The sequence below is a fragment of the Plectropomus leopardus genome, chromosome 6 (genome assembly GCF_008729295.1).
Source record: "Plectropomus leopardus isolate mb chromosome 6, YSFRI_Pleo_2.0, whole genome shotgun sequence".
Lineage (NCBI taxonomy): Eukaryota > Metazoa > Chordata > Actinopteri > Perciformes > Serranidae > Plectropomus > Plectropomus leopardus.
In genome coordinates, this window is record NC_056468.1 from 30,971,400 (window position 1) to 30,987,637 (window position 16,238).

At 38.8% G+C, this 16,238-nt stretch overlaps 1 protein-coding gene across 2 annotated transcripts in view; it reads right to left on the reverse strand.

Annotated features, from left to right (window-relative positions):
- The window catches only part of nos1 (nitric oxide synthase 1 (neuronal)), a 56,564-nt gene extending 42,094 nt beyond the window's left edge, over window positions 1-14,470 (reverse strand). For both annotated transcript variants that reach the window (XM_042487596.1, XM_042487595.1), the window contains exons 1-3: window positions 14,270-14,470; window positions 9,095-9,881; window positions 4,289-4,391 (exon numbers count right to left, since the gene is read on the reverse strand). In XM_042487596.1, coding sequence (XP_042343530.1) covers window positions 4,289-4,391; window positions 9,095-9,816 — 825 coding nt within the window. In that variant the 5' untranslated portion in view covers window positions 9,817-9,881; window positions 14,270-14,470. The remainder of the gene's footprint in view (window positions 1-4,288; window positions 4,392-9,094; window positions 9,882-14,269) is intronic.
- Window positions 14,471-16,238: the final 1,768 nt, after the last annotated feature.

Consider the following 16,238-nt stretch of genomic DNA (forward strand, 5'->3'; position numbering starts at 1 on the left):
GCTCACCCTGATATTCTTGACCTGATCCTGAATGAATAGGGCCCAGATTAGATAATGTGAAAACAACTGGGGGACAGCTGCTGTTGCATCATATGGTTTATTTATTTATTTTTTTTTAATTACACACATATTGCACAAATGCAACTGTTCCATCTTTAAGTGAAAAAATATTCCCACCGGTCCTAAAAGCAGCAGCCCTCGCTGTCCACTTTATGCTTTTTTGCCATGTCCATGTCTGCTACGTTGCAGGAAATATATGCTGTTAGGTAACTGCTCATTCACTTGTTTACCATCCGTTCTTGCCAACATTTGAGTTTGGCAAGAATCAAACCTTCTATCTTGTTTGTTCCTGACATTTTAGTTTGGCCCACGTAGTTCATACTTGGCGTATGTCTTCAAACTGTATTATTGTCCTATCATCATGACGTGAATGAAAATAAATGCAGTCTTACTTGATTAACCAGTATTGTGTTAATCATACAGTATATTTTAAAATACAAGCCAAAGGCAACATAAAATTAGTTTGAGGGCCACAATTAGCCCCCAAGCAGGCCTTTACATGACAGTTTGGGGGAGTGTTTGTTTTTTTCCCCAGAAAGGCAAAGGTGTAACTCGCACTACTCTCCCTCCAGTACAAAGATGGTCATAATTTTTGACAAACCTATCGTTCCTTGCAGTGTTGACTAAGCTGAGTCTGAAATCACTTCCTTGTTAACTCAATAATCAGCAGCACTTACTCATCACAAGTGTCGCCACTCAGCTGTAAAGTTGCTCAAAGGTATCTTTTGCATTTTTAAAATGCAAACCATTGCATCTTGGAATTGTTAGCAAGTGTACATGCCATTAATACTACTTTCTTAATTTCATTGTGAGATTTTTCAGAGTGCTATGGAGTATCCTAGGAATGAGTCCTAAAACCCGGAAATAAATTATGCATTTCAGCACCTCCGGCTCCCTTGTCTCAAAGTCAGTAGGTTTTTGAAATGGGTTATCACTTAGACACCTCAAACAAGGTCTGTGGTTGACACAAGCTTAAGGGACTTTCACCTTTTTTTTTACGACAAAAAATATACCAGTAAATAACCGACTCCTGAACTTTGAAGCTTTTATATGTCATTAAAAAGGCAGTTGCTAATAAATGGCTAAATTAGATTACAGAACATCATCACATAGAGGTGCGCCAAACACAGCCTTACAGCCTTACAGTAGCAGTGGCGATGTGACCTTAGTGTGATTGTTTATAGCCTAGTAAGAGCTTCATCTTACTGGCAATTAGATTTAGGCTTCAAAAAGTATCATACCACAGAGGTTATTTTCTGTAATGATCCAAAATCCGATGGAAAAATCCCATAAAGCTTTTTGACGAGGGAACTAGAGTAACGTTAGCTTCCGGGTTGGCCTACAGAAAAATGTCATCCCAGGGGCACTCTATTTCTCCACATGAAGAAGCGTCAATATTAGTATTTAAAGAGTGACTTCTCACTCAAATCGTGAGCCAAACGTTTAAAAAAAATTTGCATAAATTTCAGATGTAAATCTGATGGCATATGTGATGTGCTAGAACAGAAAGCCTGCAGACATAGCAGTACAGGCATATCTTAGCAATTACAAGAAACAACACTGGCTGAAAAATAATCTTAGAGTAAAACAAAAAACTCACTGGCTGTTATTTTATCTCTTTGTTTTGCTCATGCACAAACTAAATCCAGCCTGTTTCAATGACACAGTTCATATGACTGAGAGAAGTTACTGGACCACACAGACAGACAGACAGACAGACACAGAGAGAGAGAGAGCACATAAATCCCCACATGCTTCAATCACTAGGCCTCAATGTCAAGAATAAGGTGTGGATGTAACAGAAGGGAGCTTCCATGAAGCTAGAAATGAAGATAATTGAAGCTAATCTGATGAAGATAATCTCATAACGGGGCATAATGACCAAAGTCTTTCTGGTAAATACAGTTAAACAGTAAAAGTTCCTCATTCAGCCATTAATTACGAGATCTGATGGGAAATAGAGATGATAAATACAAGACAGGGGGTAGGTGGGAAAAGAGTAAAAGTAGAAAGTGACAGAGATGGACAGATGTGATAATTGTTCAATATGTATATGTTTTAGTCGTGTTTTGATCGATTTTCAACCAGTTTCGTATAGTGGGTAGTATGTGTAATGTTAAATTAACTGTGTTAACGTCAATCTTACCCAGCAGGGGGCGCCATACTGTTTCTTGTTTTGTAAATGGTAAAACTAAGCAGTGCTAATAAAATATGAAACCCAATTAAGTTACTGCTCTGTTTGTTTCTCGCCTACCATGTTCCAGAAGTATATTTTAGCTTCCCATGCAACTGTTTTTGGAGTTCGTTGATTATCAGCCGCCACCATATTGTCTTGCAGAAAAAAAAAAAACAAGCTAACCGAAGCTAACGCATCACGTCACCCACCAGTGGGAGTGTTGAATTCTGGTAGTTGTAGGTTTCCTATCTCTTGAGCAAAAAAGCAAATGCCAGAGCCCTGCTCCTCTGTTTTCTCAAGTGATTTAACACCAAACGTATTTGCGTCTTTATACTGTATAGACATCCTAGTTTTATGAGATGACCATCTTTCCAGATATAAAATACTTCATTAAACCTTTTCACACTTGACATATTAGCTTGGTTTCTTTCAAAAACAATGGAAGGAAGCAAAGAGCAACTTAAGACAATTAAAAAATTAGCAAGAAATGAGTTACATGTACAAGAAAAAAAAAGGAATTATTGTTATTATTATTGTTATTATTATTATTATTATTATTATTATTATTATTATTATTATTATTATTATTATTATTATTATTTAAATTATTTTTAAAAAATAAATGAAATTTATATTATATATATATATATATATATAGTAATATTATTAAGTATAATTCTCTTGTCATTTCTCCAACTTTTTTTTATAAAATAGTTTTGTAAATATACTTATGTCTCACAAATTGATGAACATTTTTTACCAAGTTGTTCATTGCCTTTTTCCCCATGTTTAAAAAAAAAAATCAAACCAATTTGCTCAGGGTTCAACAATTTAAATACTTGAAAGGCGTCTGAATGCAGCACAAGAAAAGCGATGTCAGTGCAGGTTTCAAAGGGGTTAAATTAGGCAGAAGCGGAAGCTCAAACTGAAGCCACATGGACACTTCACCAGAGTGAGAGAACTAATTTGGAGTCAGCCGAATTGCCACTTGAAACACTTGTATCATACAAAAAAATGACTTTAATTTTCTGAAACCATTTAGTGTCTGACTTGAGTCTGGCAGATTAAACACTTAGCGATGAGCAATCAAAGTTAGCATCAGTGTCTAGCAAAACGCCTGCAGGGGAACTTCTTGCTGCATGAGTCACTATGCATATACTGGACACACACACACACACACACACACACACACACACACACACACACACACACACAAAACTAATTCCACTTCACAAACACACTTTCTCATAAGAACATAGGTTTCCTCAGTCTAAGCAATCACTACCAATAGACAGATATGGCTTCCTACTATGTTGCACAAACATATCCTCTCAAACCGCCACCAAGAATGCATCACCCACCCACCACTCTCCTCACTCTTTCCAGAACTCTCACACAAATATTCTCACAAGCATGCACATTATCACCCTTTTTCTCTGCAGGTCTGAGGAGCTGGATCATTTCTACAGGGGCTACATTTGATGAAGACAGACGGATCAGCAACTGCACGTATTCATTATGCCTTCTGAAATCATTTCATCCCATCCGGTCCCATTGATGCAGGGCTTGAATGACGTCACAAGTGGGTGCATAGCGCGGACCATGTGCAGATTACGACACTATCTCTGTCACAGACACTCAGACCTGTGACCAGACCCTTCTGTGTGGAAGGCATAAGCTGGATTTAATGCAGCACCAGCTTTCCCCCCGGAAGCATCTAATGCCTAGGTGATAGGATCTTAAGCAAAGGCTTTACTACTATGTGCAAAGAAGAAGCAACACAGATGTGCGTGCTCAGTTTCTGAAAGCTGGTAAAGTGCCAATAGTGTGGATTATTGTACAAGGCTAAAAAAGCCAGAGAGGCAAAGACGGCCATGGGTGCACATGCATTATACAGCTGCTGAGATTCACTTGGCAGGCTTGCTTGAAAACACATGCACAAACACACATCCTCAAAGATGCTCCAGTTATTGATCTAAGAAAGTAGTATGCTCACACATGATCTCTTCTGCTCCGAATTATTTCACGGGTTGAGCATTTGTTTCGTTTTACCTTGTCAGTGTCAGCGTTGTGGAGCACCACCGGCATGTTTTCCAGCATTCTGTCGTTATCTGACGCCAGCTGGGGAGACGTGCCATTTCCCACGCCGAGGTCCCTAGAGGTCAAACACAATTTTCTGTCAGGTGTATGTGTGCTCATATCTGGTGCAAAAAAGCTTTTTCATTCAGCACAACAAGCCACCTTTCTACCGTCTTTACAAATAAATACACCATGGATTTGTACAGTCTCCAAAATGCTATTAAATCAGGAATCCCTGCACAATTTCTAAAGGGTCTGCACACCCACATAGGTGTTTTCTCTGTCAGGCCTTCGTGGGTGTGCAGACGGAGCTTGGCTGGCATCTCTCAGGCTCTCCTGTGCTTCTTGTCTGCACCTGTTGCGGTGCTGCAGTGGGACAACTTGCTCCTAAACGCAGGTCAGCCTCAGCAATTTCTCACCACGGCTGCGCTCAAACTTCATTCTGAGAAGAAGTGGGCGTAAGCCACTAAAACTTCAAAGAAAAAAAACCTTGTGAGTGACAAGGGGGAGACAGGAACTTTAAAGTTAATTGCAAAAGGTGTGTTGACATTGCGTTTGTGATTTCAATCAGTTTAGCCTCACTTTGATTGTTTGGGGTCTCTGGGAATAAATGAGAAAAAAATGTTAATACAGCACTTTCTCTGCCTACATGTTCCTTATTCATCCAGGAAATTAAAACTGCATTTAGGTGCTTGTCACAGGCTCTCTTGTTTGGTTTTATAACTGCACTTAGACTGGTGAGAACAGGCTTATCATTTGAACAGGTTGCACAAATAAATCAAGATGATTGACAACATTTTTTAACATTAGAATACACTTCACTGTACACACAGCTGCTACAAACCCCCCTAAGATAAAAAAGAACAGGATATTATGGAGATCTCACTTTGAGCTTTAACTATATGATCTCAAGAGACTATAGAAGAAGGGGGAGGGGAGCTCTCGGTGCTGCTGCTGTGGCAAACCACACGAGACATGAATAAACACTGCAAACTCATCAGCGTGTGATTTCAAGTTTGCCTAGCTCCATCGAAACACCCACGTATCCTCATCTACTGTCTTTCACACTCACTCCCCCTCCCCCTATCTTTCCCATGAGCATGTGTCCATGCTAATTGTAAATCTTCACAGGCATCCCTTCTCCCTTTCACATTCCCTGCCACAATGTATCTCCTTATTGCCACAATTTGCATGAGCTCATTTTTACCCCCACGATCCAAAGGTGGAGTTCAGACATGCAGAAACATTGCAGGAAGGTTGTACATGTAATTTTTTGTCAGCTCTGACTCCGACCTACAGTCAGCATCATGCTGAATTGTGAAATTGTGACCTCTTGTGCTCTGAAAACAAGCTGTCAGTTACAATGGGTCATTTGATTCCAGGCATAATAGTCATCAAGAAATAATTTGAGCGATGTTGATTCATAAATGCACCCAGAAAAAACGAACAAACGAGCAATTTGTTTCACAATAACTTTCTTACGAGCTTCTACTTAGATCTCTAAAGAAGGCTCTAGATTAAATTAAGTTATCTTCTTCCTGGTGCTGTCCAAATGTCAGCATGTTCCTTAAACTATATAGTCTTCAACCCCATTAAGAAGCTGCTTTTGCAAGACTTCACCATCTTCCCAGAATGCAATGAATCACTCAAAGCGTATTTATGAAAGAGAGGAGGATGTGCACGGATTGGTCAAGAATGACATTGATTCAAGGAGACTGTAGCCTCAATTTGATTTCAATCGGTCGTGGGAGTACAATAGCAGATAACTGCGACGCCAATATCAACAGTACACTGTGCAGACCATTTAGACGGAGTCAGGGATGGAAGATTGGCTATGAGGCCTTATGAATAGCTGGTTCTGAGTCAACACTTAAGAAAAACCAAAAGCGATCCCAGGCAACATTTGTCATTCTAATTCATTAAATGTTAAGATGGAGACACTTCTAAATGACTCAGAGCACTGTCACACCTGACCTTAATAACCAAGGGGGACTATTTGGAAGTTTTAGTCTCTTGCAAACAGATAACAAATAGCCTAATGACAAGTTTGAGACACGCTCTGTGTGGCAGTGTGTAAACTAGGGTCCTCTGTGTCACATAATGTGGGGATAGACATCAATGCTAATGAGGCAAATACTATTTCTAATGTGCATCCTAACATTTTTATGTTAACTGTGGCATCAAATTAAGGCAGCTGGAACTGCGACAGCAAGTTTTGCCATTGACATAAAGTTGGAATTGAAACAGGGAATAAAGTTTCACTGGAAAATAAAACGGCTATTGAAAAAATTTTTAATTTTGATGTGTTCTGCTTTCTGATATGTTTTTCATTGACAATCTTCAGATTTTTTTGCCATGTCACCCTTGACAGACTGGGTCCAGAAGAGATGTTCTCTACTTAGTGTGTTGATTTGATATAAATAATGCTTTCTTTGCCCCTTCTCATCAAACTCCTCACCTCCACAGCAAAATAGTGACAGAAAAAAAAAAAAGACCGAGGATTGTCATTTAAGAGCACATTATACACATACATATACACACACATATACGTTTATATATATATATATATATATATATATATATATATATATATATATATTCCAAGTACAGTCCCTCCATGATTTTGCAGGTTGATCTGGGAATTTTTTGCGACCTGAAATTCCTGATACCATGGCAGAGTTTCTAATACATTGCAGTGTAACTCGCTATGTTTACTTGTTGAGGGCAGCAGCTGAAGAACTATCTGCATAAGCAGCTCTTTCTGCTGGTTAGCATATGCTAGCACAGCATAACCCTATCTCATCCCTTCTCGTCATATTTTGCCACTTGGGCAGAAGCCTGCAGCTAACATTTGACATCAAGCCGTTAATCTCACACTGACACCAAAACAGCTCGACTCTGTTAAACCTGTTAATAACTCCTTGGTAGCTGTGTGAGGTTTACAGTTAGCAGTTAGAGGGTCTGAGCGAATCAATACGATGAGCCCAGCTTTACAATAAAACAAGATTTTACCAATATTGAATATTCTTATTTCTGGTAAAGTTGCAATGATTGTACTAAATTGTACTAGATTGTTCTAATAATTCACAGGGATGACTGAATTTGCCTTAATTGTTACAATTGCAACATCGCAACATTCTGAAGGGACTAACTGCAATAACATTTTTTATAATCATTTTCTATTTTTTTTTTAATCCAATCTTAATAATTCAGCCAAATAACCTCAAACTCTGGCAAATCAAAGAGAGGAAGTCCCATATTGGAAAAAGTGACCTAGGTAAGCTACATTGTTTAACCCTTTGGAACCTAGGTAAAAAAAAAATAAAAATAAAAATAAAAAGTAAATAAAAAAGAAAAAAAAATAAAAATAGAAAAAGGCCATGAGAAACAAAAAAATGTCCCAAAAATGAGCAAAAAAACCCAGAAGTACAGGAAAATTACCTGAATTAGAAATAGATCAAAAAGAAAAGAAAAAGAACATTTAGAAAAACAAGGAAAGGACCTGGAAAAATAATAAAAAATTATAATATTTTTTAATATAATCTTAAATTCGTAGTCATGATCATTATAAATATAGTTTTCCCTATTTTTTTCCCTAGCTTTTTAAAAGCAATTTTCTAAATCTACTAATTTCTCTTAATTTGTTGATCATTTCTTACCAGGTTGCTCATTGCCTTTTTTCCCCATGTTTTTGAAAGAAATCACAATAATAAGCTTTAAAGTTGAAAAACTTGTAAAAGGCATCTGAATGCAGTGCAAAAAAGTGATGTCACTTCAGGTTTCAAAGGGTTAAAGCTTCATGAAGCAGTTGCCACAGAAATTGAAGAACAGCAACCAGAATGGTCCTGATGAATACTGTGAGTGATGTCATCTTAATTGCTGGAGACCAGCGTGCAGACAATAATTACTTGGCACTGTACACTGAGTCATATTAGGTGAATGAGAGCCTGTCTGTAGCTGCTAATGCAACGCAGCTGGGTCAGGTAGTTTGGGGACTGCAGGGTGGCAGAGTGAGTGGGCAGACTTTCTTTCAATCAGAGGACCAGGTGTTGGCTCTTGAGTCAGCCACTAACCATCTTTTTGAAGGGTCTCTGACCTAAATTGTGATTGTAATTCTACCTGGGCTCTAACTACAAGGCTGCACTGTTGAGGGAAGCAAGACACTGTATCCCTTTGAAATTTGAGGAAATAGACTTGATTTCTTTTAAGAACATGAGGAGAAGGCAATCAGGAACAAAAGAAGAAATGCAAAAAAAAAATGAAAAATGCAAAACAAATTGGTAAAAGGTACATTAAAAATACCTTTGTAAAAAAAAGTAAAGAATTAGTTTTCAAAAAGTAGAGAAATAATAATAATAATAATAACAATAATAATAATAATAATAATTATTATTATAATAATTATTATTATTATAACAGAATTACCTAGAAAAGGTGCTCAGAAATTGTAATCATTTTGGAACATAATTTTAAATATGTAATTGTGATCATTGCACATATAGTTTTTTTTCTTAGCTTTTTTTTCCCCTGGACATTTTTTCTGAGCTTTTTAAAATAGCTCATTAGATGTAGTAATTTCTTGTATGAGTGAAAAATGTATTACCAAGTTGCCCATTGCCTTTGTTCCCATGTTTAAAGAAATCAAACCAAGTTGCTCATGGCTCAGAGGTTTAAATATTTGTGAAAGACTTCTGAAAGCAGCACAGGAAAAATTATGTTGCTTTAGGTTTCAAAGCGTTAACTGAGGAATCAATAAGGTAGTATCTCATCACAAATTACCAGGCCACTTGAATCTCGGCATCTCTTCTCCCCACATTCCTCTGGCCTTCTCCATTGATCTCCCTTTTGCTGTTCTTGATGAGCCGCAACACCGGTTCAATCTCCTTCAGTAGCTCGTTGTTCTCCTCCAGCCCATTACACAAGAGAGTGCCACGACTCCCGTCCCTCATCAGCAGGGGGTCCTGGGTCTGCACGCCTCCCCTCTGCAGGAGGGACTGGGTGATGGACGGAGAGGACAGGTTCTCAATGGCTCTAAGCTGGGGCTCCTTGTTGACCTGCTGCTGCTGCCCAGGGCTGAATGGGCTGAGAGGGGAGCAGTGCTCGTAGGACTTTGAGGGCGGGAAAGCAGGACGCGTGACCCTCACTGTGCGCTGGCGGCCATCTCCAGACAGGGTGGTCTCCAGGTGGGTGGTGAAGCCCTCGGGCCCACGAAGGATCAGCACGGCGTGGCTCTCAGGGGACACATTCTTCAGCGTCTCCAGGGCCCGTTCGTAGGACAGGTCCACCAGGGGCTTGTTGTTGACAGCCAAGACGATGTCGCCCACCTGCACCAGGCCACACTCCTCTGCCGCGCCACCGCGGATGAGGTCAGACACGATGACAGGCGGCTTGGACACCCTCTGCTTCACAAGAAAGCCCAGACCACCAACCTTCCTCTTGAAAAGACGCACTGAGATGATGTTGGGCTGCAGCTGGCACACTGTGGGCTCTGACTCCTGCATGGTGCCTGTGTGGGACTGTGTGTGTGTGCTTGTGTGTGAGTATATGTGTGTCCCCAGGGATGTTTCTGAAAAGCAACAGAAGGAGGAGGGGAAGTAGAAGTTTTATTAGTTTGAGAGGAAATTACCTTCACTGCATAATTGGTTTACAGTGTGTTGATTTAACATAAGTCAAAGAGGGTATATGAGTCATTCAAGCAGAGTGTAATATTACACAGATCATTACGTGCTGTGGAGCTACGGATGCAAAATATCGTCATGGACATGAAAATCTATTATACAAATGATCAGACCTGTTAGTACCTCTGTGATCCTCAATATAAGCATGAAAAAGACTAAACACTGAGCAAACTGTATCACAGTAACACTCAACTTATGGCTTGTGGGCCAGATCTGGCACAATAAAGAACCCCAGGAATGAGACCCAACACCCGGAAATATTTTAGCGCCTCTAGTTCCCTAGTCTTAAAGTTAATGGGTTTTTTGAATGGGTTTTTGGTTTGAATCCTTAAATAAGGTCAGTGGTTAACACTTAAGAGACTTTCACATTTTGTTTTACAACATAAAATATGTCAGTAAAATACCCCACTTGTGAACTTCAAAGCTTTTATGTGTCTTAAAAAAGACAATTGCTAACATGTGGCTAAATGAGACTACAGAACGTAGATCCGCACTGAACACAGCTTTGCAACCCATGTCAACCACAAAGTGCAAGTGCAAATCCCAGGACATGGGATTTTTTTTCTTACTTAAATGTAAATAAGGGGTGAGAGTACAAAACGCTTCAAAACAAGTGCAGGACAGGCAATTCATTTGTTAAGTGATAAATACTGATAATATTTATAATGTTTTTCTATTAACTGACCCTGAACTCAGTTACTCAGTGAGGGAAAAAAAGAGTAATTAAATTAGAATAGTTTATGTATCTATCGATATGTATATCTACATCCATCTTTCTATATATATCCATATCTATATATATTAGCCAGTTTAAAACATTAAAATAATCACAAAGTAATCAGTAAGTTACATGATTATGTACTTAAATTACTAACTTTACTCATTACATTTTGACAAGGTAACCAGTAATCTTTAACCCATTACCTGCAAAAAAAAACTCCAAAAAAACCTTTCCAACACTGATAACCCACAGAACTATAAAGAAGTTAATGTATTAATGCTTCAGCGGTAATGATCCAATAATTTAAAACAGTATAATTGGGACATGTTGCAAAAAATGTATTTTTTAAATACTTTAAGTTATATTTTGTTGGTTTGGGTGCCATAACTGAGTATTTTTACATGCTACTTGTACTTTTGAGAATGTCTTCCACTAATGGTTTTCTGCAGATAAGGCAAGCTTACACATTGTGGTTTTTTTTTTTTTTTCAAAATTTTAAGCCAATTTAAGTTGCACAATAGTGTCTGGCTGAGTGGCAGCAGCCTTCAGAATGACTCACTTTACTTATGTTGTGTAAAAAAAGACAGGGTTATTTCCTGTATTATGGGGCATAAATAAGGCTTAGAGGAGCAGACCATCTGATTATTGCCAGAAATGTTCCCAACCAACATGAGTGCACTCTGAGGAAATGCCAACACTTTTAAGTTCTTTAACACAGACAAATTATGCTCACACGTGTCTTTACATCATCCCTCCTCAAGAGCGGAGAAAAACAACAAGGCACGTGGTTAAAGCCAATTCCTCCGCTCCTCGAGTCCCATTATTAAATCTGACCCAGTGTTTTATTGTCTCTGCTCACCCGCCTATTTGGCAAGACGCTACAGTAAGACGTTGTACTTCCTTTCATGCACAACAAGCGCGTTAGTTGGTGTTTAAAGTCGCAGCATCTGTCCGCGTGGGTGGCGTCGCCTGGATTGTACAGTTGCTGCTGCTCTGCGCGTGCTACGCAGTCGGTACACGAGGGGCAGGCGCGCACCGTACAGCAGGGCAATTCAGCACCGAGGTCAGCGCTCCGGCTGCACAACAGCCTCTGAATGCTGGCCGTTTCACACCACACCTTATTGTTGTTTCTGCTCCAATGCAACAATTCAGTGAGCTTTTTTTACTCTTTCCAGCAGGCTTAAATCCGACTGAATGCCCTTGAATGTGTTATGTCGCTGCGATGTAAAACCACAGAGCCAAATAAGTCACGAATATGTTCATATCGCACTGTAAAATCTGACAAGTTGATTTTACTTTTAACTATTTGCCTTGAAAATGTAAGTAGATAAAACTATCAATACTTTTAAGTTTATTTAAAAAGTAGTTATACTGCTACTTCATTTTTTGAAGTTGTTGCATCTTAGTTTTTTTGGTTTAACTAAACCAATCTTTTTATGTTTTATGCAACTTCAGTAAATCAAGTATACTGTGCTATGTATCTGTATTCTACTAGTTAATCATGATTATTTATTATTAAACATGTTAAGAAAACAAAACTTACAGTTCTCCTAACTTCATAAATCCTCTTTATCGTGATCAAGTATGTCAAACTAATTTGGTTTACTTAAGTTGCTATAACTTGTAAAGCACAGGGTAATTTCATTTGTCAGTTTTAAGTTGCGGCAACTTCACAAAATCAAGTAAATACAGCTAACCTTCAAGTAGACTTATCACTTAGATATAAAGTACAAATAAATTAAGATTTATAGTTTAGCTTCCTTTTTCGGGGCAATCGGTTTCAAAGATTATTCTAAGTAAAATCAACTCGTCAGATTTTACAGTGAAAAGAAAGAAAAAAAAGTCTTCCGTTCAATCAATTAAACTCCATGTTCTCTGATACTTTGCATATATTTGCCAATATCAGTGAAATCACACATTGGAGGGGTCGCAAGCTCGTGGCTTTAGGGGGAAAGTGGCTTACGTTCATAAACACTGCCTGAACTGTCCTGGGGCGCAGGAATAACTTAAGGTAAACGGCCCTTTAATCCTCACTCTTTGTAGCTGCACCCTACGAAGATCAGAAATTGCCAATAACGGGCGTGAATATTGATGGAAATGTGCTCTGAATATGAAGATTGGAATCGGGTTTTTTTCTGCAGAGTCTGTCTCCAGTAGCATGATTTCTCCATTATAGCTGACGCTCTAAATATTAACTGCAACGCTGTTAAGTATTGGTGATATTCCATTTCGCACCTGATTGAGCTAAATGAACATTTCATCAAGAAGATTGCATGCAGGTTCACAGATATCAAATAATCATTTGTGCATGAACAAATTCTCAGTCTGTTCTCAAGTACATCGTTATCTGCAGTCATTCAGAAAGTACTTATTAGCTTGTCATTAATTAGCAGCTCATTCCTGGGTTGTTTCTCTGGTAACTACTGATGAATTTGTCTTATTGTAAAGTTTGAACTACTTTGCCTACTGTTGTGCACCGAGCTTGTAATTTGCATTTTGTTTTAAAACCCATTTGGTTTCTTTTCAAATGTTTTTTGGAGAGCAAAAGCAGGCACGTATTGTACAGCCACGTACTGATTAACGTGGGCAACGGTCCAGGGGCCAAAATGTTTGGCTCCCATTTTTCAGCTATTTTTGTGGCCATGTCTTACAGAGGAGGCAAAACAACAACGGCTTTATTGTTATACCTTATCTTCTGCTGGTATGGTACATTTTTCTAAATAAATATGGATTCAATAAAATGGCCACACGTTAACTGGGTGCCAGGTATTCCGACTGGCTGATTTTCATACGTCAGTCTGCGCCCCCTGTTACAGGTCAATCTAGCCAAACGTCCATCAAACAGGTGGGGTTAGTTTCGTCAAGTACTCTTATCATCACCACTCAACGTGCAAACTAAGTTGGAGGACAGGTGTCACATCACCACCTTCACTACAGCAACAAATCATCACGCGGATGGACCAGATGATGATACATTTATGCAACAATCCCCGACTGTCAAAACAAGAATTCCCTTTCTATCTGATTTCTGTCGTCAAGTCCAGCACACAAGCAGAGAACTGCGTGTCGCTACTAAGAGAAAATACCATAAAAACACAAATAAAACTCATGACATAAACAAATAAAACATAAAAATAAACATGTAAACATCTTTTAGGACTCAAAATGCAAGGATAAGTCTAAAAATGTATAGTTGGGTTTCATTTTGCAGTGCTCTCTTCAATACAATCGGCAAAAAAAATGCACAAGATGTTCCAGCGAGCTTGAATTTAATGGGTATTTCCCAAATCAACAAGTCCTGTCGACACTTTTTTTGGTAAGTATACAACCTCAATAACGCTGAAAACTTCTATATTTTGTGTGCCAAAGAGATTTTTCCAATAAAGCGCATCCTGTCTTTGCCACAGGTTTGCACATTAGTTCAGGAACGCTCCATCTATCCTCAATAATCCTCTCTCTTCTACATCCTCATCCACCGGGGGAATGCGCAGCCTAATTTCCCACATATAAAAGAACAAATAAAGGGAGCAAAGTGATTTAAAACGAACAACTCACCCCTGAGAACAAGGTCGCTGTAAAAAAAAACGACCTGCTGCAGTGAACTTGTGGTAAAACTCCTGCGCGCTTCCTCAGCAGCGGCTGCACGGGTCTTTCATCCAAAAAGAAAACGTCTCCAGGTCGCAGCGACGCTCTGCCTCTCTAGAGACGAGGCATGCTTGTGCCTTTCCGCGCACCGGGGCGCCTTATAAATGCAGAGCAACGGGAGACACAGTGACGAGCTTGGAGAGAGCCGTGCGCGGGCATTTAAATGAACTGTGGGTGGGTTTAGTTATGTCGGCTATCGTCATCACTCAGCATGCAACAGCCGAGTCTCCTCGCATCCACACTCCTCCTAGAGCCTACTGTAGGCCCTCAGAGAGAGGCAGGGGAAAAAGGTAAGATGTGTCACTGCTGCAACATGTAGACTTTTGATTTTGATCTTCTTGAACTTGCAGTAAAGTCGGATTAGTCGGGGAGGGATAAAGATTTGAGCACTGATCTGTCATGGAAACTCAATGAAAAAAGGCTGCTAGGCACAAGTTTTGACTAAAAAATAAAAATAAAAAACTCTTAATTTATGTTGCACTAAACACCCGTTATTGCATTACAAACACTCACCAAAAAAGTTACAAAAACACTGCATTTATGAGAATACTTCCAGTGTAAAATTCCTGTTGCTCAGCCTGCAGATAAAGAGCATCATAAGACCTTCAAACCGCCAGCCTTTCTTAGAGATTGTATTAATTTTATTTAGGCTTTATTTATCCATGAGAAAACCATAGATATTAAAAAAACAACATAAATAAGACCCCGTTTACTGTGGGTTTACCTTTACATGTTTTTGATCTGTGCCCTCAGTCAATACTTAAAAATATATATATAATAATGATGCAGGTAGATTCAAATAGAAGGAGGAAAGGTAATAACTCTTAAACTAACTTTTATTACAGTATGTTCACAACTGAAACAAGTCACGTAAAAAGGGAAAATTGAGAAATGTGATGGCAGTAATATGAAGGAAGAAAAAAGGGATTTCTAAAGGGAACTAGAGTAGCAGAGAGAGCAAGGGACCATTCAAGTTTGGCACACACTGATTCGCATGTGATTTTGAGCCAATGTCCAAAAAGACCTCAGTTTACAAAAGCAATAACCTCTGAAATCAAATCCTAAGAAGGAATAAATCAAGAAAACTGAAAAAGGATTTATAAAAGCTGTGTATTTCAGGTTTAAAGCTGAAATGTTATAGGACTTTATTAAAAGACAGTAATGACTTATAGGCAACCATTTATTCATCTGTTCCCCAAACACAGGTATCATTTAAAGGTCCAGTGTGTAAGATCTAGGGGGATTTAGTGGTGGGTATTGCACAATCCAACAAACTGTAACGTCTCCCACATAGGGGTAGGGATTTATAAGTTTTACTTCTGCCTACCCGACACATTTTTGTTTGTTTGAATTTTTGTTTAGATTACGTTTTTTGGTTAGAAATAAAGTTGTAAAAAAAACAACAATTTATTCAGTGGTCATTGTTCAGGAGGTTTTTACCAGGATCTGAATTATCCAAAGAGGTCTCTCCCACCCCGAAACAAACAAACCCACTAACTCAAACCAGTGTATACAATTACTGCCTGTGCCTCCACAAACCAGTGGGGCTGCACTTACAATTGACTTTATTAAATCACAGTGAAGCTGACTTTTGACCTTTTTGTTATAAAATGTTTAATCCATTAGAAATTTGTGTGAAATTTTGTCATAATTACCAAATAAATGTATGAGATATAGCCAAAAATGTGTTTTGTGAGGTCACAGTGACCTTCGACCACCAAATTCTGATCAGTTCATTTCTGAGTCTGAGTGGATGTTAGTGCCAAATTTACAAAAAAATCTCTCAAGATATTGTGTTCACGACGATGTAACAGATAGGGTCACAGTGACTTTTAACTTTCAGCCACCAAATTACAATCAGTTCATTTCTGGGTCCAAG